General features: G+C 38.1%; 1 protein-coding gene across 1 annotated transcript; it reads left to right on the top strand.

Moving 5' to 3' along the window:
- The first annotated feature begins 6,579 nt into the window (after positions 1-6,579).
- LOC132537994 (ferritin light chain-like) lies at positions 6,580-7,066 on the top strand. The gene is made up of 2 exons (XM_060189088.1): positions 6,580-6,755; positions 6,817-7,066. The coding sequence occupies exons 1-2, from the start codon at positions 6,580-6,582 to the stop codon at positions 7,064-7,066; spliced, it is 426 nt and encodes a 141-aa protein (XP_060045071.1).
- Positions 7,067-21,900: the final 14,834 nt, after the last annotated feature.

The following is a 21,900-nucleotide window of genomic DNA, read 5'->3' as shown; positions in this document are numbered from 1 at the left end:
TTCAACAATTTAAAAGCTAATGACTGTCGTTGCCACTTCCAGAGTTCCAAACATGCAATTCTGATCTACCATTTTTGGGATATCACTCTGGACCAATTATAAATATTAATGATATAAATCTAATGTTACAATAGTGGAAATTTGTTGAGTTTTTATAACTGAAAAAAAATCAAACACAAAATTGGGTTCAGATATAATGCTCAATATGTTGGAGGATAGGACTTAAACTACTGAAGCCTTACAGGTCCCAAGTTGAGTCTCCTGCAGAATCAAAATTAAAAGCTAAGCAGTGTCTCTCTTTTCTTCTTTTAAAAATATTAAGTGACCACATTTTGCTGACTACTGAGATGACATCACGAAAGATAAAGGACATAAGATAACATATGTGAAACAAAATTAACTCAAATGTGGTAGTCTTTACTCTTTCTTTCTTTCTTTCTTTCTTTCTTTCTTTTTGTTCTTTTGCCTCCAGGGTTACTGTTGGGGCTCAGTGCCTGCACCACAAATTCACTGCTCCTGGAGGTTATTTTCTCCCTTTTGTTGCCCTGGTTGTTTTATCATTGCTGTGTGTAGTCCCTTGAGTGAGTGAGAAAGAGCTGGTTGGATTTGCCTTCCTGCTGGGTGTCAACCCACACAAGCTTCGACATCTGGCACCCAACATGGGGCAGTTACCTGACCCTAAGAAAAAGAAATTGGCCCAAGAGGCAGTGCTTCCTCAGTTGATATGCTGGTCAACTATGCGGGGAAAAAGGGGACTGGACCATGACTTCAGAAAATCAAGAGGGAAAAAAGAAGCACATTGGAAGGTAATCCCAGGGCTTCCATTTCAAGCCCCCTGTGATCTTTCTCTCTATATAACCTTTCACACTCCAGGAAAGCTCGTGGAGGGGATGCAGAGAAGGAACCTCAGCAGATAAGAACCCTGGCCAGGCTCTGAGAAACTGAGTGTCCTTCCCCTGTTGAATCTTAATGAGTCTGACCTATATTTTTCCTCCTCTCCCACTTTTGTGGTGTTTGTTCTAAGACTCTTAGCTAATTTCTGAGTTAAATGGACATGACAAACCTTCATTCCAAGCAGAAGGAGCACAGGAATTACCTATAGAGTTTTTAAATTGCTGCATAAAGCAGTGTGCCAAGAAAGCTGCCCTACGAGGTAGCACTCCTCCACAGATTCAGTGGAAGGTGGGACCCCTCTGGTCCTCTGACACAGATCCCCATAAAGGGAGACTGGTCAGTGAGGTAAAGTAGACCTAGGTATAGTCTTGAAACTGCTATTCATGAATTGTTCCATGCCTGAAAAGGCAAAACCCAAAAGATCCAGATTTTTTTTCCTCTGCTCAGGCAGCAGCCAGAGCTCTCAGAACATGTTAAACCAGTTCTAAGTGAGATCTTATTTGGCTAGCCACCTATTCTTTAAAGAAAAAAAAAAATCAAACAAGACATTCCCTCCAACTTAAAGCTACTAATCAGAGAACCAGCACAGACTTTTGATAGAAATTTAATAATTTGTTTCTTTAAAAATCTAAAATGTACCTTAGCCCAGAAAAGAACTTCCAAAGATTTTTCTCAGCGACTGTTGTAAACTAAGCCTGCCTGTTCTGTCTGTGCAGCCAATCACATCATAGAGCTACTGCTCCAGGGATTGGCAGAGACTGCAGTCAATCATTCCCCTAGCCACATCTGCCCCTCCTTGGGTGGGGAAGTTGCTGTGAGCTAGGAACCCAAGCTATATTTCCAAAGGGAAAATTTTCTTTTCACCAAGACTGTTTTAATTGTAAGTCTGTGTGCTAACCTTGTTTTCACTAATGTGTGTTAACACTCTAAAATAACTAGAGTTTGTTTTAAGTTTTAAATAAGATTTAGTTAAACTAAGTGTGGTTTTAAAGATCCCAACTCATAGAGTTGGCACATCTTTACTGGACCTTGACAAAAATTGATGCACCTCTATTAAGTAATCAAATGCCCAGCCTGGGGGATCCTATTTGTTGCCCTCTCCTCTAAAGGGAGAAGGGAGAAGCACTTGGCGTATTGGAGCTCCCAATGTAAAAGCAGCTGGCTGGGACAAGTAGAAGGTGCAGATTCAAAGCCTAAAATTTTGTGGATGACCTGTTATGAGACAGGGTTACTGAATTTGACAAATCTGAATTGACAAACTATACTGGAGTAGACAAAAACACATTTTGAGACAAATAAAAGTGCCCTGGAGCTGGGACCACTTCTTGGACCTAGACTTCATAAAATTTCCCTTGTATGGGAACAACCAGACTAGAATATAGGACAGCTTTGTTCTTCTGATAGCTAATATCAGCATCAATTCATTGGTTAGAGATTTTCTGAGATCTCCACGTGTGGTAAGATGCCTCTGCAGTCTCTCTCACTCTTGTGAGAATTCTAAATCTTACCAGCACCCCAATACCAACTGCCACTGTTAATAACAAACTCCATGTTTGGACTGGCTTTCTAATGACCCAGTCTGGGTGGAGCAGTGGCCTTGCCAGGAAAAAAGTTTAAACATGGTATTCCTGGCCTGATATATTTTTTTAATAATTGGCAAATTTGATTTAACAAAATTATTTAGTTTAAAAATGTCATCTAAAAGAAAATGTAACAGTAAAAATTTATTTTGAACATTTAAGCTATGAGGTTTATCTTAGCCTTTTAAGTTACATATCTAAATCAAAGTGTAAAATCTATAAAGTCATGCACCCACCCTTACTCATAACTACTCCAAGGGTGTGATAAGCTTTGTGATAAATAAGATCCTAACAAAAAATTAAGTTTAACATTTTACTTAAAATTTTCTAAGTGATTTTAAAATCATGCTAAAAAATAGTAATCACTTTTATCATGCCAACACATTAAGTATTGACTTTCTATAACTTACTGGTATATATTAATAAACAAAGAGCCTTCTAAAATCATATGAAGGTACTTAAGCCAATTCTAATCATTAAATCATCAATTCTAGTGAACTTCTAACTTGGTACAAGTTTTCTTCCTCTTAAGTAAATAATTACAGGTACAGTCTCCATATGAAGAACTGACTGCTCATATGGTAAGATTTAAAAGTAAAAATTTTTCTTTTTTCATTCATGGGTATGTGATGTCTCCTAAAGTCACTTATATACTTAAATTTTTATATACTTCTCTCATTTTTACAAGCCTCTTAAATTTTAACTCTTGCCCTGCCATAGTGAGAGCACCTTACTGGATCCTGCTTTGTTTAATTAAGATTCTGCTATTCAGACTTTCAAGATTAATCCCCATGGTTAAAAGTCAATGCTCTCTGGCAGATTGATGTAACTCACCTGCCCATGTTTGGTAAACAAAAATATGTTTTTTTTTCTCAATTGGTACTTTTTCTAAATTGATGTGGGCTACAGCTCAAACAGGTAAAAGCTCAAAAACCTTATGAGCCACGTGCTCTCCTGTTTTCCTTCAATAGACATATCCATTCCATGTATTTTTGTTCCATTTAGAACATTACTCTCATTACAGTATTCCCTATACTATAACCTTTAGGCTCAATTAAATAAAAATAGAAGGGGAATACACCCCCCCAATATTCAGTTGGCAAAAGTGCTAATGAAGTAACCATACTAAACCTTCTTAATATTTACAAAAATACGAATTGTCCATCTATTATATCTCATTGGCAAAACCACCCACTCTTCCAGTAATAGAGACATTTTTTATCATAGAAACATTTTTTAGCATCTTTTTCCATAGAGACATTTTTTTTTTTCAGAGACATTATTTTTAGCAGTTTCAAGACTACGCCTATGTCCACTTTACGTGTCTGACCCATTTCCCTTTATGGAGATCGGTGTCAGGGGACCGGAGGGGTCCCGCCCTTCACTGAATCTGTGGAGGAATGCTACCTGGTAGGGCAGCTTTCTTGGCACAAAAGTGAGAGAGGAGGAAAAATTAGGTCAGACTCATTGAGATTCAATGGGAGAAGAACACTCAGTTTCTCAGAACCTGGCCAGGGTTCTGTTCCACTGAAGTTCTCCCTCTGTGTCCTCTCCATGAACTTCCCTGGAGAATGAAAATATAGGGAGAAGGAAAGATCACAGGGAGCTCAAACTGGGAGCCTTGGGGTTACCTTCTGATGTGCTTCAATTTTCTTCTTAATTTCCTGGAGCCAAGATCCCATTCTCCTCTGGTTGGACGGCATTTTCAACCGGGTGAAGCACGAAACTTTTTGGGCCGATTTTTTCTCTTGGGATCTGGTAATTCTGCCCCACGCTATGGGTGCCAGATGTTGGCTTTCTGGCAGGGTGATCTCCAGGAGAAAGGTAACGGACTGGTTCTTTCTTGCTCATGCAAGGGACGAAAGATCAGCTTGCCCCTATGGTAGGGGGCTGGTATGACAAGAATTGATGCAGATACATAAAGGTCAAGATAATTAGTCTCCTGATGCAGGCATTTAATCACCCAAAGGCGTTTGAGGGGAGAAGAGGGGTTGAACCAGTTAAGGCAAGATAGAGAGAAGATAAGCAAATTAAGGACATCAAAGGGCACTGCTAGGAGTGTGTGATAAGGTGTGTTCTCCTCTGTGAACTTTGAGTAAGTGAATCTTAAAGTAGGCAGCCATGTGCCCTGCAGTTAACGGAGAGAAGTATTAAGGTCTCTGTGGGCTTGAGAGACTAACAAGGCAAGCTTAGTCTGGGATACTTTTTCCCTCTTGGCTCACCTCTATGACTAGAGAGACTAACAAGTGGGGTGTCTATCCAGACCTCCATTCCAAGGATGGGAGAGCTCCCCTATGCTCTACCAAGCTATCACATAGTGCCACAATACCAGCCCCCTAGAAAGGGGCAAGCTGACCTTTAAGAAACCTGTAATTTCTGACATATTTGAATAATGTCCTTTGTTTGATTTTCTATTTAAACTCATGCCCACCTGTTAATAAATGAGATTTGAGAACACATCATTTCTTCCCAGTGTCTCTGCTTCGTGCCATCCCTTGAGCAAGCGAGAGAGAGAGAGAGAGAGAGAGAGAGAGAGACGGTAGGATTCACCTTCCTGCTGGGTGTCAACCCACATGAGCTCCGACAGTTGTGGTTATTAGTATTATTGTCATTGATGTCGTTGTTGTTGGATAAGACAGAGAGAAATGGAGAGAGGAGGGGAAGACAGAGAGGGGGAGAGAAAGACAGACACCTACAGACCTGCTTCAATGCTCGTGAAGCAACCCCACTACAGGTGGGGAGCCCAGGGCTCAAACCGGGATCCTTACTCTGGTCCTTATGCCATCTGCTCTTAACCTGCTGCACTACAGACTGACCACTACCTACACCTTTTATATTGAGTGTCAATTAACTCCATCAATGTGAAATGCAGAATATTATATTAGTTAATGTATAAGTAAACTACTTGGGATCTCAAAAAGCTTAATCATTCCAGACAGAAAACTTGTGTGGAAAACTTGCCAATATATGGCAACAAAATTTCTCACAAAAATGAACCTACTTTGGGCTTGGAGGATAATTCATGGGTATAGTGGGTGCTTTGTCAAACTTGGGCCCCAGGTTCAATTCTAAGAACCACATAGAAGCATTAGATACAGCATAAGAATAGCTCTACAATGCTACCACCTGGCTGTGATTTCTCTCCATTTTCTAGCTGCCTGTATCTCTGTCAAAATAAAATAATAATAATAATAATAGTAATGGGACCAGAAGTATGAAGACTTCAACTCTTACATTCATTCCCTGCCATGTTATTAAATATTAAAAAGTTAAATGTTATAGAATAATTTTAGGAACTTATATGAAGTAAATAAATGTGTTTCTACAGAATAAAAATAATTTTGAATTTGTAGAATATCATGCTTTCAAAATTACAATTACTTAACTTCTAAAACCAGAGACTGTTCCTAATTATTTTTGTAAAATTTGTATTATTAATGTACAGTTTGAAAAATGTGCAAATTTCAAATGTGAGGAATAAAATTGGTTCTTGAAAAGTGAGGGGGGTTGGCAGTGGTGCACCTGGTTAAGCATACACATGATAGTGCATAAAGATCTGGGTTCAAGCCCTTAGTGCTTACCTGCAGGGGGAAATCTTCACAAGTTGTGAAGTAGGGCTGCAGGTATCTCTCTGTCTCTTTTTCTGTCTCTCTATCTCCCCCTCCATTCTCAATTTCTCTCTGTCTCTATCTCATAATAAATTAAATTAAAAGATTAAAAAATAATAAAATAAAGAAAGGAAGAGAAAGAAAAGTTGTGCCATATATACACAAAGAAATACTACATAGTTTTAAGAAATCCATTGTTATAACATGATTTAACTAGAGAAAAATCATCAACGGTATATAAGATTTGAAGAATATCATAACAATTTGACCTACCTGACAGAGAAGTTTTCAGTAGTGCACTAGGAGGTCCTGCGGACTTGTTTCTTGCTTCAACAGTGCTTGGACAGAACAGACCTGGGACCGCCCCTACTACCAGCTTCCTACCACTCTACAGCCTTTTTTCCAGTCACAATGTGCGAAACCATCTATCTTTTGTACTATCTTCTGGGACTAACCAAAATCACTTTTTGAGCCTAGATCCTTACTGCTGGCCAACCATGAGCTGCCAGATTGGTCAGGACTACTCCTCTGGGGTGGAGATGTATGTCAACTGCCTGGTCAACTTGTATATATGGGCGGTCTACACCTGCATTTCTCTAGGCTTCTATCTCAACCATGAAGATGTTGCTCTGGAGGGCAATAGCCACTTCTGCGAATTGGTCCCAGGAGAAAAGTGAGTGAGAAGCATCTCTTCAAGATGCAAAATCAGAGTGCCGCAGGCTGCCCTCTTTCAGGATATTCAGAAGCCATCACAAGATGAGTGAGGGTAAAATGCAGGATGCCACAGAAGAACCTGAACCTGGCTCTTCTGGATTTGCATTTCCCAGAGAGCCATTTCTTAGAAGACGTGAAAACTATCAGGAAGATAACCACCTCACTAACCTCTGCAGATTGGAGTGCCCCCAGAGTGAGGTGGGCAAGGAAAAGAGTGACCCTCAAGCAGGACTAGGGGACTCCAGAGCCCTGCAGCCTTTAAGGAAATGAGGGACAGCTCCCTCCCCCCACCAGCCTTGTCCAAGATTTCATCTGGAATTTCTCCTTGGTGCCTGTAGGCAGGTCTTCAGCCACCTTTTTTTGGAACCCTCTCTCCAAACCTTGAATGAAATGAGAAAAAAATCTTTTGCAGGGAAAAAAAAAAAGACAGTTTTCAATAACTGCAAAAGGTACATTCTTTTCAAGCACTCAAAACATTCTCTGAGATGTTTTATATACTGCATTTTTAAGTTGGCCTCATTTATTTTATAAAAGATGAAAATAATACAAACTATACTCTGAGAATAGTGTAATAAGAGATCCCTGATAGAAACAAAGCTGGGAAAGTTCCAGCTTCCACCCTACAACTAACAGGGTTCTCACAGGGTCTTGGAGCCTTCAAGACAAAAAGGCTCCCAGCAGCCATTTTCTTCCTTTCTTTTTATTTGATATGACAGGGAGAAATTGAGACAGAAAGTCATTAAAAAAATGATTCATTTATTCAGATAGACATTTACAATCCCCAAAATGATTTAAACTTCCACTTATATAATATTCTACAAAAGAGGCAATTTCCTTTCTCTTGGGTTTAGAGCACATTAAGCAGGTCACTTTAATAAAGTAAAATACAAACGTTTATAATAATGAAGCCTGGAAGATTTCATGTTCATCAGGTAATCCAAATGAACATTTTGTTGATATTACCAGAAGAGAATATCACCTCTGTGACTTTTTATTTAAGGATCTAAAATCACAGCCTTATCAGAAGGCAAATCTTATTTCACAAAACATTTCATCAGCTTTTTTTTTAAACTGTCAAGGTCATGAAAGACTACAACACAACAACTAAACAATAAATGTCAATAACAATCAAAGCAGGCTAAAATACTTGTCAACTAAATATAACATTATCTCTTCAATTCAATTCTTTGTCAGAAAAAGGGTACTTTTTCAGTTAAAAGTTTTTCAACTAGTGAATTATAAAGAAGCGTGCACTTTGTTCATGATATCTCAGCAATGTTAATATGAAGTATATTATGCAACATTATAAACACATTTACATTCAGTAACAGGTAAAAGATTAAGTGAGAATTCTCTGGACTACTTCGCAATAATTAAATGGAAAATAGCTTCAAAATAAAAATAAAATAAAATATAGATTAAAATCTGTCTTATTCCTTCCAAAAACTAGTAGCTCATTTAATTTAATCAGGCAAGTAAGTTATATGAATATTCCCAAATATTGTAATTAAAAACAGTTGAAAGTGATAAATATAAATAATATTTGACAAACATTTTTGTTTTACAACTTTTTATGATTCTGACATTTTTCCATTGATGTCTCTGTTAATTATAGATTTGTGTATTCATATGGAATCTCTAAAGATAGGGACTATAAAGCACTTTATAACATAAAATAAACATATGCTATCAGTATATTTTTAAAAAATGATTTTAAGTAGTGGCACATATATATACATATATATACACATATATACAGTTTTCTATAAATTTTTATCTAAGATATTTTGGATAAACATCTCACTAGTTAAATGAGCTAGTTAAGAGGAAGTTATAAAACAAAATAAGTTTCTAGTCCTTTTTCCAACTATCACACCATCTCCCCAGACAATAACCTAGGTCCACCTGCATATTAGATATCAGGCTCAGGCAAAAACTAGTAAAGTCATGGATCCCTTGGAATATACCTAAAATAGACTTACTAGCTTTTTTCAAAATGGAGACCCCAACTCTTCATTTGCAATATTCTTGCCTATAGGCTCATGATTAATCAATAATTTTTTCTGATTTATATCTTAATTCATTTCAGCCACCTGGTTCCAGATGCTACTGTGATACCAACCTGACTTCCCTGGCCAGATGACCCTACCAATGTTTGGAGCCTTGCCTCCCCAGAGCCCTAGCCACTAAGGAAAGAGAGAGACAGGCTGGGAGTATGAATTGACCTGCCAATGCCCATGTTCAGCAGAGAAGCAATTACAGAAGCCAGACCTTCCACCTGCACTCCATAATGATCCAGGGTCCATCCATACTCCCAGAGGGATATAGAATAGCAAAGCTTTCAAAAGCGAGGATGGAATACAGAGTTTTGGGGGTGGGAATTATACCCCTTTTATCCTATGGTCTTGACAGTACTTCCATTTTATAAACAATTTATTTTAAGTTTATATATTTAATATTTTATTGGAAATTAAAAATAATTGTTCATTAATTGTTCTAACTTAGCCATGTATTTAAAACCTTCTCTGTGTGGGCCTTCTTTTGAGAATCTATGTAAGTCAAGTTTATAGTAGTTTGTTATTTCTCCTTCAATTCCTTTTATAAAGCAATCTACAGCTAAGATAGAAACATCTTTCTACATGTTCATAAATTTTTCTAATAGTTGAATCTTACAGATCAAATCTGAAGGGAACTTTTAATTATTTGCATTTATCCAGGCAATGTTCAACTTATTTTTTGAAAATTTTGCATTTGTGTTCCATATTGGTATTTTAACACAGCACATAATTAAGTTATACAATAAAAATGAACATTAATGTAAGATAGGTGATTGTTAAAAGGGAAATGTCTTAAGCTATGTTATTAGTAGAATATGGGCACATTAAAGAATAATTTCCTATAAACTAAGACTCAGTGTGTAATAGCCGTAACTCAGTGTGATCATCAGAGAAAGAAAAACATCTATTAATTCGGAACTGCTTAATTGAAGGTCAATTAAGAGATTGGACCATGCACTGGACTAGTAAAAATTATCATACAACACAAATTGAGTCTTGCTTGAAATATCTTTTTTAATCATCTCCATCTCAAAGTAACTATCTTAATTACTGGTTCTCTTTTCACAAGTTACCATGGTAATTATTCTGATATATGTTTCTTTCTTTTTTATTGATGTAATAATGATTGACAAAACCTTATAAGAGGGGTACCATTCCACACAATTCCCATCACAAGAGTTCAGTATCCTATCCCTTCCATTGGAAACTTTCCTATTCTTTATCCCTCTGGGAGTGTGAACCACAGATCTTTCTGGTGTGCAGAAGGTGGGAGGTCTGGCTTCTATAATTGCTTTTCCATTGGACACGAACATTGACAGGTTGATCCATACCCCAAAGCTGTTTCTATCTTTCCCTAGTGGGGCAGGGCTCTGAAGAGGTGGGGGTTCCAGCACATACTGGTGAGGTCATTTGCCCAGGGAAGTCAGGTTGGCTTCATGGTAGCATCATGCAACTTGGGGGCTGAAAATCATTAAGATATAAAGTAAAACAAATTACTTAATAATCAGGAACCTAAAGGTAAGAATATAGCAGATGAGTCTGGGGTCTCTATTTTGGAAAAGGCTAGTAGGTCTATTTTAGGTATATTTCATTTTCATTGGACATTTCATTATATACATATATATATATACACAAATATCACACGTATTCATACATTCCATATTTGTTTATCATTTTTATTTATTATAGTCATGAGTGTTATTACCGGTGCTCTATGCCTGTAAAGATAATTCACTGCTACAGAAATCATTTATTCTTTTATATATACTTTTGATAGCACAGAAATAAATTAGAAGATAGAGGGGGCAGAGAGGTTGAAAGAAAAATAAATACCTGCAGCACTGCTTCACTGATTAAGATGCTCCCCCCTGTGAGTGAGGACAGAGTGAGGGATGAGGCACGAACATGGGTCTTTGCACAGGGATGTGTGTTCAACCAATCCACACATTCCTAAGTTTGTGTGAATACTCTTGCAAAAATTGCACTGGAGTTTAAAAATCATAACTGAACAAAAGTGATCATTCTGGAGCAAGCATTGATGTCATCTACTCATTTTACTGAATTTAAGTTTATGCTTGTTTTATCAAAAACTTCATTTATAAATTTATACAAAGGAATTCAGATAATACCAATATTCTCATTAAGTCTCTGATTCTGACCTATGCTCCCAGATCCCTAGTCTGTCTCTTGAAAATATAAAAACAAGCAAACAAAAGATGCAGAAGTAATAAATATTAATATTTGTGATATGCTTAAACTCTTTCTGACATTGGACCAGGCATTCATGAATTTTATATCTATTTCTACCTAAATGCTAGAAATTCCATATTATCCTACCACTTTTTTAATATGACAGAAATTCAGTTAGACTGTTAGATAAATTCACCAGTATCACACATATCACAGATGGTGTACCTGAGAGACCAGTTTATGTTGTACCAGGTTGAATACACATGTTGCCTTGCACAAGGAACGTGGTTAAAACTCTTGGTCCCCAAAGAGACTCTCATGCCTGAGGCTTCAAAATCCCAGGTTCAACCATTCAATCTATCTCCCTCATGGGAGGTAGCCCATTCATACCTTTGGCTCTAGGTGCCCAGTTTCAAGCCCCAGCACCACCCTAAGTCAGAGGTAAGCAGTGCTCTGGTTTAAAATATTTGGTTTAAAGGGAGAATTGCTTTTATTCTTCTACTAGGTCATAATTGCTCTCAATGCAAAATTAGGACAATGCAGAACATTTCCAGTGAAGTGTGAATGTCCAATAAGCAGTTTTTCTTATTTAGTGTATTGGGGAGCTACCTACATACAAAAATTACTTATTTTTCCAGAATTTTTTTTTCATATGTTAAAATCTCATAAGCCCAATCATCAAGAGTTTGTGTCTTTCATATTCACAGCTGTAGCACACACTGTCAATTCATAGCAGTTGATTGATAAATGAAAGGGTCAAAATGTATTACATAAAAAAGTTGTTTTAGGATGAAGAACTATTATTTTTGTATTAATAATGGCTTTGAAAATAAAGTTGGCATATGCATAAAAAAAAAAAAAAAAAAAAAAAAAACTCTTGGTCCCCAAGTGAAAGAGGGAAGCACCACAAGCAGTGAAGCACTGCTGCAGATATCTATGTCTCCTTCTCTACCTCCCCTTCTCCTTCAGTTTCTTTCTGTCCTATCAAATAACAGAAAGGGAAAAAAAGACTACTAAGAGCTGTAAATTCTTTTATTTTTATTTATTTTTTACTTATAAGAAATAAAACACTGGGGAGTCAGCTGTAGCGCAGCAGGTTAAGCACATGTGGCGCAAACCGCAAGGACCGCCATAAGGATCCCGGGAGTCCCTTCACAGGCAGTGAAGCAAGTTTGCAGGTGTCTATCTTTCTCTCCCCCCTTTGTCTTCCCCTCCTCTCTCCATTTCTCTCTGTCTTATCTCACAACAACGACATCAATAACAACAACAATAACTACAACAATGAAAAACAAGAAGGGCAACAATAAGGAAAATAAATATTAAAAAAAAAGGAAACACTGACAAAAAACGTAGGATAAGAGGGGTACAACTCCACACAGTTCCCACCACCAAAACTCCTTATCCCATCCTCTCTCTTGATAACTTTCCTGTTCTTTAACCCTCTGGGAGTATGGTCATTATGGGATGCAGAAGGTGGAAGGTCTGGCTTCTGTAATTGCTTCCCTGCTGAACATGAGCGTTGACAGTTTGATCCATACTCCCAGCCTGCCTCTCTCTTTCCCTAGTGGGACGGGGTTCTGAGGAATCAGAGCTCCAGGACAGATTGGTGGGGGTGTCTGTCCAGGGAAGTCTGGTTGTCATCATGGTAGCATCTGGAGCCTGGTGGCTGAAAAGAGAGTTAACATATAAAGCCAAACAAGTTGTTGACTAATCATGAACCTAAAGGCTGGAGTAGTGCAGAGGAAGAGTTGGCAGGGGGAGGGGGCTCTCCATTTTTGTAGATAGCTGTAGGAATATTTTAGTTATATTCCAAAAGGCCTGTGGCTATACTAGTTTTTTGTTTGTTTGTTTTTGCCCCTGAGACAAATCTGATATGCAGGTGGATCCTAGTTATTGTCTGGGGAGATGATGTCATGGCTGGAAAAAGGACCAGAAAGCTGTATCAGGGAAGAGAGTATCTTCCAAATATGGGAAAGATATATAAATATTGTTGACTCTAAACCCCATCGATTTGATCTCATCTGGGGCCCATATATGTTGGGTAGTATGCCAGACTAGCTTTGCGGGCAGAGACAGATGACCAGGGACTCATGGCTGAGCTGGGCAGCAGTATCTCTTTATCACATGGAAAGCAGCACAATCTAAGCCAAGCTAAGCTAAACTAAACTAAACTAATATACTTGCCAAGTAGGGTGTAAACAGGATGTGATGTAGAGGGTGGAGCGAAAAGTGACTGATGCAAATCAGGGTGTACTACGAGAGGGGGTGGAGCAAAAAGACATCATGAACTAGTGGGGATTAAACCAATGCCCTGCAGGCATGCTTCTGCTTAGTTAACAGTGGTTATGTAAACAGAATACAGTGTTAAGCAGGGGGGATTAAACCAAATGAAACAGAAGGGGTTTTTAGAAGCAGAATTAGAAGCATACCAACACATATTCAGTTTAGGAGCCTATGCGACTTCTGCATCCCTGTAGATCCGAGCTCATATTCTGTGGTCATGAATAGAAATATTTCAAGCTGCCCCAATATTAGGACCCATCTTCCTCAGGTGTAGCATAGAGTGTGTTGTCCAGCCTCCTTTGGGAGGATGGAACATTCTCTACCACTGTTGATCCAAGTTGAGGGCAAGGTCCTATTGGGGGGTCCACAAAAGGTTAGTTTTATTGTTCCTGATAGAGATAACCAGTAACAGTGGAAAGAGGGATTGATTCGAGGTCTAGGCCCATCATGTCTGTTTGGGAATCTCAGGACTCCCTGAATAGGACCCCAGCTGATGGGGTGGCTTGATAGTCACTAAGGAGTCATCGTTAAAGTATGCCAGTCTCTTGCCCTCATTCAGCTTTTGTAGTCCTTGCTTTGATAAAGATAGCTTGGGAGTGAGTGAGGGAAGAACAATAGGTAATAGGTGAGGAGGGTATCTAAGTCTAAGTAGACACTATTTCATTATGAACTTCATACTGACTCACTGTAGACTATTGTGTACTTTTGCTTTCAGGTATATATTTTCCCATAATTTATGGATCCATGTGAACATATGCCCAATCTCATGGGACCTGTCTGTATCTAGGTTTTGGGACTTTGTTAGGAAGTGAACCACCTGGAGTGGAATCAGAGAATCCTATGAAAGGAAAGGTCTCACCAGAGTAATGAGGCTGAGAGTTGACATTCTACTACTGATGTCTCTGGACACAGTCTGAAGTGAAGCGTACCAAGGTGGTACTCGTTATGTTGATTAGGTCAGGATCAGGAGATGTGATATCATTTGGTATGAATTGAGAGAAGCATGCAGGAAAGTGAGCCTCACTCTAGAGCTGTAAATTCTTTATGTGAGCACTAAGCCCCAGTGATAATACTGGTGGAAAAGTGATAAACATGGCTGGGAAATTCTATTTTAAACTTGTGTGATATTAACTGCTAGGAAAACGGCCTCTGTCTTATTTGTTGTGAAGAATGGATTTTAAGGAGAAAATGTTCAGCTGTTTTAATGATTTCTTATCAGATACTATCGGTGCCCTTTCATGACTCTTCATTCATATATAGATCTAGCAAAACAAAAAAAAGATTTTGATATAAAAGTATGGGCAAAAAAGAGCAATTTCAAGAAAATTTGATTATGTTTATTCACCAAAAAGAAAATTTTAGTTGCTTTTTAAAAAAGTAATTGCATTTGCAAGATTAATCCTTTGAATATGCTTCAATATTTCCTGTTCTATTAATCATTAAGAGGGTTCACTTAGGTGCTGGTAAGAAGTTCAGAAGTGACTAAAACAATAAATCAGCTTAGCATCATATATATGTATTTCAAGGTGATAGATTATAAATTGAAAAATCATACTCATCATTGGAACATCGCTGACAGGCTAGGGTCAGTCCAAAGTCATCCAAATATCTCTAAACATTAATCAGTGAAAATCTCATTGGTTTATAGATGGAAGAAATGCCATTGATTACATTTATATCAGTTTTATACAGTGACTATTATCAGTAGAGAAACTAAAGCAAAAATAAAACTAACATTTTAAAGTGCTTAAACAGAATACCATTATTTGACTATAATTTACTTTATAATTTTGTGCATGGAATAATTCAAGGACAGGCATTATACATATACAAAATAAGAGCTATTCTCAAATCTCTATTCAATTTTCTAAGTTAAACAAAAACTGAAATAACTGCAGTGAATATTAACTGCAGTGAAATCCCTTGATATTAAATGGAATGCTTCATAATTTTGGGAAATATATACAGATATATTTGTGCAACTAAAACAAATCAACTCATGCGATATCTCTATTCCCTAAATACAAATCTTCCTTCTGCCTTCTTGTACTCAATACTTCCTCCTCTATGTAGCTGTTCTCTTGAACCTTTTTATAAGGGGAAATAATAATTTATGAGACAACTGTTGTCACATGAGTATATTTCTTGCCTCTCTGTGACAGGTCCCACTTCACATATCAACATACCCAGTCCATGTTTTACCTTGTCTTTTCCCTTAAGATCTTATTTCGTAAATTCTACCTATGACTGACAGTAGGTTTATATCATTTTTTACCCCTTAGCCCTCTTCACCCTCTCTGCCTCTCTCTTTTTCTATAATAAAAAGACAGGAAAAAAAAAAAAGGCTACTGTGGAGTCATCATGCAGACACCAACCTCCCATGATAACAATGGTGGTAAAAAATAATTAATTAATGTGTTTCTCTTATCAAAGATACTCTACAGAGGTGACAACTATTTTATAAATCTTCCCAAATAACATGATTTACATGTGCAAAGACCCTGGTCCAAGCTCCCACTCCGCACCTGCATGGAAGAAACTTCAAGAAAGGTGAAACAAGTACTGCAGGTTTCCCTCACGTCTCAATTTCTCTCTGTCTTACCATATAAAAGAAAAAATAAAAGGTGTCCTACAGGAGCAGTGGACTCATCAGCATGCAGATGCTATGCCCCAGGGATAGGCAGTAAAATACGTACGTACGTACAATTAATAAAATTGAAAAATAATGTGATTTAAACATTAAAACATTTCATTTTCCAATTTATGATTATAGTTATTTAGAAACATGGTAATCTTTAAGTCTACGGTAAATAGATTTCACTATTTAACATGCTGACTTGTTATCCATATGTCATCTCTTTTTTTTTTCCATTTTTTAAAAATTGTTGATTTATAAAATAGAAACATTGACAAGACCATAGGATAAGAACGGTACAACTCCCAACACCAGAGCCACGTATCCCAACCTCTCCCCTGATAGCTTTCCTATTCTTTAACCCCTTGGGAGTATGGACCCAGCATCATTATGGGGTGCAAAAGGTGGAAGGTCTGGCTTCTGTAATTGCTCCCCTCTTGAAGATGGGCATTGACAGGTTTATCCATACTTACAGCCTGTCTCTCTTTCCTTAGTGGTGTGGGGCTCTGAGGAAGTGGAGCTCCAGGGCACATTGGTGGGGTCCTCTGTACAGGAAAGTCCCATTGGCATCATGGTAGCATCTGGAACCTGGTGGCTGAAAAAGAGTTAACATATAAAGCCATACAAATTGTTGATCAGTCATGAACCTAAAGGCTGGAATATTGCAGATGAAGATTTGGTGTCTCTGTTTTTGAAATAGCTAGTAGGCCTATTTTAGGTATATTCCAAAGGGCCCATTGTCATTTTTGCCAGGCCGGCTTCTCAGGCAGCAGACAGAGATGACCAGAGACTCATGGCTGAGCTGAGAACGCAGTTCAGTCTTTATTTACGAGCGGGGATGCGGGTCAACAAACTAATCTAATCTAATCTAATCACAACCCAATTCTGTCCTCCATCTCTCTCCTCTGGCGGAAGAGTCAGGAACAAAGGAAAAATACCTATGATAGGGGGCGGGGAGAAGAAAGAAGCAGGAACCAGAGATGACTAAATCAAATGTCCCAGAGGTGGGGGCAGGTGGGGGGGGACACCAAACCAATATCCCGGAGGCAGGGGGGTGCCCAGCCAACAGTGGACATGCAAACAGAACACACAGCAAGCAACACAAGCGAACCCAATGTGATGATAAAAAACAGAATGCTTCACAAGCAGAATCCAGAAGCATACCAACAGCCCATGACTTTATTAATTTTTGCCTGAGCCTGACATCTGATATGCAGGTAGACCCAGGTTATTGCCTGGGGAGATGATTTCATGACTGGAAAAGGGGCTATAAAGCTGTAACAGCGAAGAGAGTAGCTCCCAAATATGGGAAAAGTGTATAAATATTGCTGACTATAAAACCCATAGATTTGATCTGGGGTCCATATTCAGCATAGGAGTCTATGTAACTAACTCCTACATCTCTGTAGGTCTGAACTTGCATTCTGTGGTCATCAGCAGGAACATTCCGAGTTGCACCAATTTCAGGACCCATCATCTTCAGGTGGTAGATAGAGTATGTTATCCAACCCACTTTGGAGTATGGAACATTCTCTACCTTTGTTGGTCCACAATGAGGGCAAGGTCCTATGAAAGGCCCCAAAGGGCTCCATTATATTGTTCCTGATGGAGATGACCAGTGATAATGGAGAGAGGGATTTATTCGAGGTCTAGGCCCATAATGTCTGTATGGGAATCTCAGGACTCCCCGACTAGGGCCCCAGCTGATGGGGTGGCCTAATAGTGACTAAAGAGTCATCATTAAAGTATGCCAGTCTTTTGCCATTATTCAACTTTTGTAGTCCTAACTCTAATAAGGTTATCTTTGCAGTGAGTGAGGGAAGTGTAATAAAAAGTAGGTGAGGAGCATATCTAGGTCTAAGTAGGAACTATCTCATTAGGTACTTCAAGGTGTCTTTTTAGGTCTTTCTACTTGCTTGGTTCATTTATTGACTCACTGAAAACTTTTGAGCACTTTTGCTTTAAGTTATTAATTTTGCCCTAATTTATGGATACATGTGTACCTATGCTCTATCTCATGGGACCTGGTCTATATATATAGGTTTTGAGGCTTTGTTAGGAAGTGGACCACCTGAAATGGAATTAAGGAGTCTTATGAGAAAAAAAAAAGTCTCACCAAAGTAATGTGGCTGAAGGGTTGACATTCCATGCCTGAAGTCTCTGGACACATTCCAAAATGAAGCATGCCAAGGTGGTAGTCATTGTGTTGAATAGGTTGGCATTAGTAGATGCAGTATCAGTTTATATGAATTGAGAGAAACATGTTGGAAAGTAAGACCCATCTTAGAGATTCCAGGTCTGGGGGAAATTTGGGCTTTATAGAGGAAGCCAGAGGTTCCTGCCATCTTAGTAGGGTTAAGAAGGCAGTAGATAGTTATTTCTTTTATCAAACTAGCAATTGGGTTGACTTTTAAAATGCTACTGTTAGGATTTGCTGTATCATACACAACCTCATTATAATTTGCTATATATATATGTGTGTGTGTGTATATATAATTGTAGTCATATAAATCACTGTTTAATTAATAAGAGGGTAAAAATTGATTGAATGTCTCTAATTTTTTATTGCACAGACCATAGGCTGAGTCTTTGAAATGTTGACTCTCCTAAAAGCTTAGACAAGGAGAGCAGAAGCAACTGGTGGCATTACTTTATAAAATACATATATATATTATATATGTATTTATATACGTATTTATATACACATTATATATGCCTATATATTATATATGTATATACATATAATATATTTACATATATAATATGCACATAAATACACATATTATATATATATACCATTTCTACCACCAAAAGACCCATTCCCATCCCATCCTCCCCAGCCTCACCCCACCCACCTCCAGTGAGGCTGACCATCCACCCTCACCCTCTACCCAGAGATTTTCACTTTGGTGCCCTACTCCAGACTCTGTCAGATCCTGCTTTGAGTTTCCCTTTCTGGTCTTCTTTCTCAACTTCTGTTGATGAGTGGGATCATCCCATACTCTTCTTTATCTTTCTGACTTACTTTACTTAACATAATTCCTTCTATCTCTGTCCAAGATGGGTCAGAGAAGATGGGTTCATTGTTCTTAATAGCTGCATACTATTCCATTGTGTATATATACCACAGCTTTCTCAGCCATTCATCTGTTGTTGGGAATCTGGATTGCTTCCAGGTTTTAGCTATAACAAATTGTTCTGCTCTGAACATAGGTGTACACATCTTTTTGGTTGAGTGTTATGGAGTCCTTGGGGAGGAATTACTGGGTCTTATGGAAGGTCCATGTCTAGCCTTGTGAGAGTTCTCCAGACTGCTCTCCATGGAGGTTGGACCAATTTACATTCCCACCAGCAGTGCAGAAGCGTTTGTTTGTCCCCAAGGCCTCTCCAGCATTTGTTTTTGTTGTTCTTTTTGATGTATGCCATTCTCACAGGGGTGAGGTAGCATCTCAATGTTGTCTTTATTTGCATTTCTCAGACAATCAGTGATCTGGAGCAATTTTTCATGTGTTTGTTAGCCTTTTGGATCTCTTCTGTAGTGAATGTTCTCTTCATATCCTCTGCCCATTTAAGGATGGGGTCATTGGCTGTTTTGTGGCTAAGTTTGCTGAGCTCTTTTCATATTTTGGTTATTAGTCTCTTGTCTGATGTATGGCATGTGAAGATCTTCTCCCATTCTGTGAGGGATCTCTTTGTTTGGGTGATTGTTTCTTTGTCAGTACAGAAGCTCTTCAATTTGATGTTGTCTTATTGATTTATGTCTTAGTCTTCTTTTCAATTGGATTTGTTTCATCAAAGATGCCCTTGAGGTTTAGGTGGGAATGTGTTCCACCAATGTTTTCCTCTAAGTATTTGACAGTTTCTGATCTAACATCCAGGTCTTTCATCCATTTGCAGTTGACTTTTGTTTCTGGTGAGATAGAGAGGTTCCGTTTCATTCTTCTGCATGTTTCAATCCAGTTTTCCTAGCACCTTTTTTTTGAAGCTAGCCTCCTTTTTTCCATTTAATATGTTAGGCCCCTTTATCAAAAATTAGATGTCCATAGTTGTGGGGATTTAGTTCTGGGCTTTCAATTCTGTTCCACTTCTCTATGTACCCATTTTTGTTCTAGTACCAGGCTGTTTTGATGGTAATGGTCTTATAATATAGTTTGAGATCTGGGAGTGTGATGCCTCCATTTTGGTTTCTTTTCCTCAAGATTGTTTTGGAGATTCTAGGTGTTTTCTGGTTCTAGATAAATGATTGTAATTTTTGTTCTATTCCTTTAATGAAACTTGGTGGAACTTTGATGGCTATCACATTATATTTGTATATAACTCTGGGGATAATATTAATTTTGATGATTTTACTTCTTCCAGTGTGAGCATGGGATGTCTTTCCATTTCTTGGTATCAGTTTCTATTTCTTTGAATAGTGATTCATAGTTTTCATTATACAAGTCTTTCACTTCTTTGGTCAGGTTTATTCCTCTATAGTTTGATTTTATTGTGACTGTTAATTGGAGTGTCTTCTGTATATCCTCTTCTTCAGACTTAGTGTTTGCATAAAGAAATGCCACTGATTTTTGTACATTGATTTTTGTAGCCCAATACCTTGCTATATTGCCTAATGATTTCCAGTAGCTTTCTGCTGGATTCTTCAGGTCTTTCTATGTATACTATCATATCATCTGCAAAGAGTGATAGGTTGTCTTCTTCCCTTCCAATCTTTATTCCTTTGATTTCTTTCTCTTGCCTGATTGCTATGGTAAGAACTTCCAATACTATGTTGAAAAGTAGTGGTGAAAATGGACAGCCCTGTCTAGTCCCTAAGCTGAGGGGGAATGCTTTCAACTTCTCCAATTCAACACCTCCACTCTAAAAAAAAAAAAAAAAAAAAATACAAAGAGAAAGAAAAAAGGAAAAGAAACAAGGAAAAGTAAGAATAGATGATTACAAAAATAAGCTGTCAACTATAAATTCTAGAGACAGTAGGAAAAGAGAGAGAAGTATAGAGGAGAGAGATATGCAGGGGAGAGAGAGAGAGAATAAGGAAAAAGAATCTACTCTCAGTCAGGCTTCTACAAAATAATTCATGAAAGAATGCCAGTGAATAAAAAAAAAGAGAAAACAAAAAGCAGTGAAAGGAAAGATATTTTTCAGATCAGCTTTAAGGTAAGAAAAAGAGAAGTAGAGCAAAGAGAAAAAGAGAGGGACACGTCCCTACCAGAAGATATAGCACACCCCACTCAGTGGAAGAAGCAGCAATAGCTACATTTGATTGAGTTGGAGATGGGGGAAAAGAGACAAGCACAAGTAATAATGATAATAGAATAAAATTGAATAAAATTCCCTAACAGTCAGTCTACAGAATGAAGCAGTACAAATTAGCTCCACACAGCTTCATCTTTTTCCTAAACCAAGCTAAAAATAAGTAATTATAGGAGGTAACTATCAGGCAAACTCAAGTGTTAGCAGAAAAACACAGGTACCTTACCCCAGGCAAAACTGAGGCCCTGATTAGTCAGGTATTCTGTCACTCAGATAGAGTCTTTTGAATGACACACATTTGAAAGGCACCCCTGCTGATCCAGGAATCTTGCTTAAGAAATTCTCTCCACAGGAGTTCCACCAGAAGTAGCTGATATGGGGGTGGGAACTAGCAAAGCAAAAAGCTCTCAGTCAATCTCAGTTCCCTTTGTCCCTTTTTGGCCTCTGTTTGTCAGCCCAAATATGAATTACAGAGCTCTTCTTTAGTTCTCGTCTGCCCACCCAGTGCACCCCTATCTTACTACTGACCCAAAATTCCTACCCACACCCTAACTTCCCAATTTTGAAGCAGCCTCCTTTCAGAGTTCAGGCCTTACTTGTTTCTGAGTCACCATCTTGGCTCCACTCCCTCCATATGTCATCCTAAGTAAGATACCTGGTCACCTCTAACTGAATTTTTTCAAATATTG

The sequence above is a fragment of the Erinaceus europaeus genome, chromosome 1, assembly GCF_950295315.1.
Source record: "Erinaceus europaeus chromosome 1, mEriEur2.1, whole genome shotgun sequence".
Classification (NCBI taxonomy): Eukaryota; Metazoa; Chordata; class Mammalia; order Eulipotyphla; family Erinaceidae; genus Erinaceus; species Erinaceus europaeus.
Note: the sequence above shows the minus strand (reverse complement) of the source record. Positions and strands in the feature narration are given on the sequence as shown.

What these genes read in the sequence shown, in the direction of transcription:
- LOC132537994 (XM_060189088.1), top strand. Translation starts at nt 6,580, where the DNA reads ATGAGCTGCCAGATTGGTCAGGACTACTCCTCTGGGGTGGAGATGTAT. An exon ending in GAATTGGTCCCAGGAGAAAA is followed by an intron (nt 6,756 to 6,816) that starts GTGAGTGAGAAG and finishes GCCCTCTTTCAG; the next exon opens with GATATTCAGAAGCCATCACA.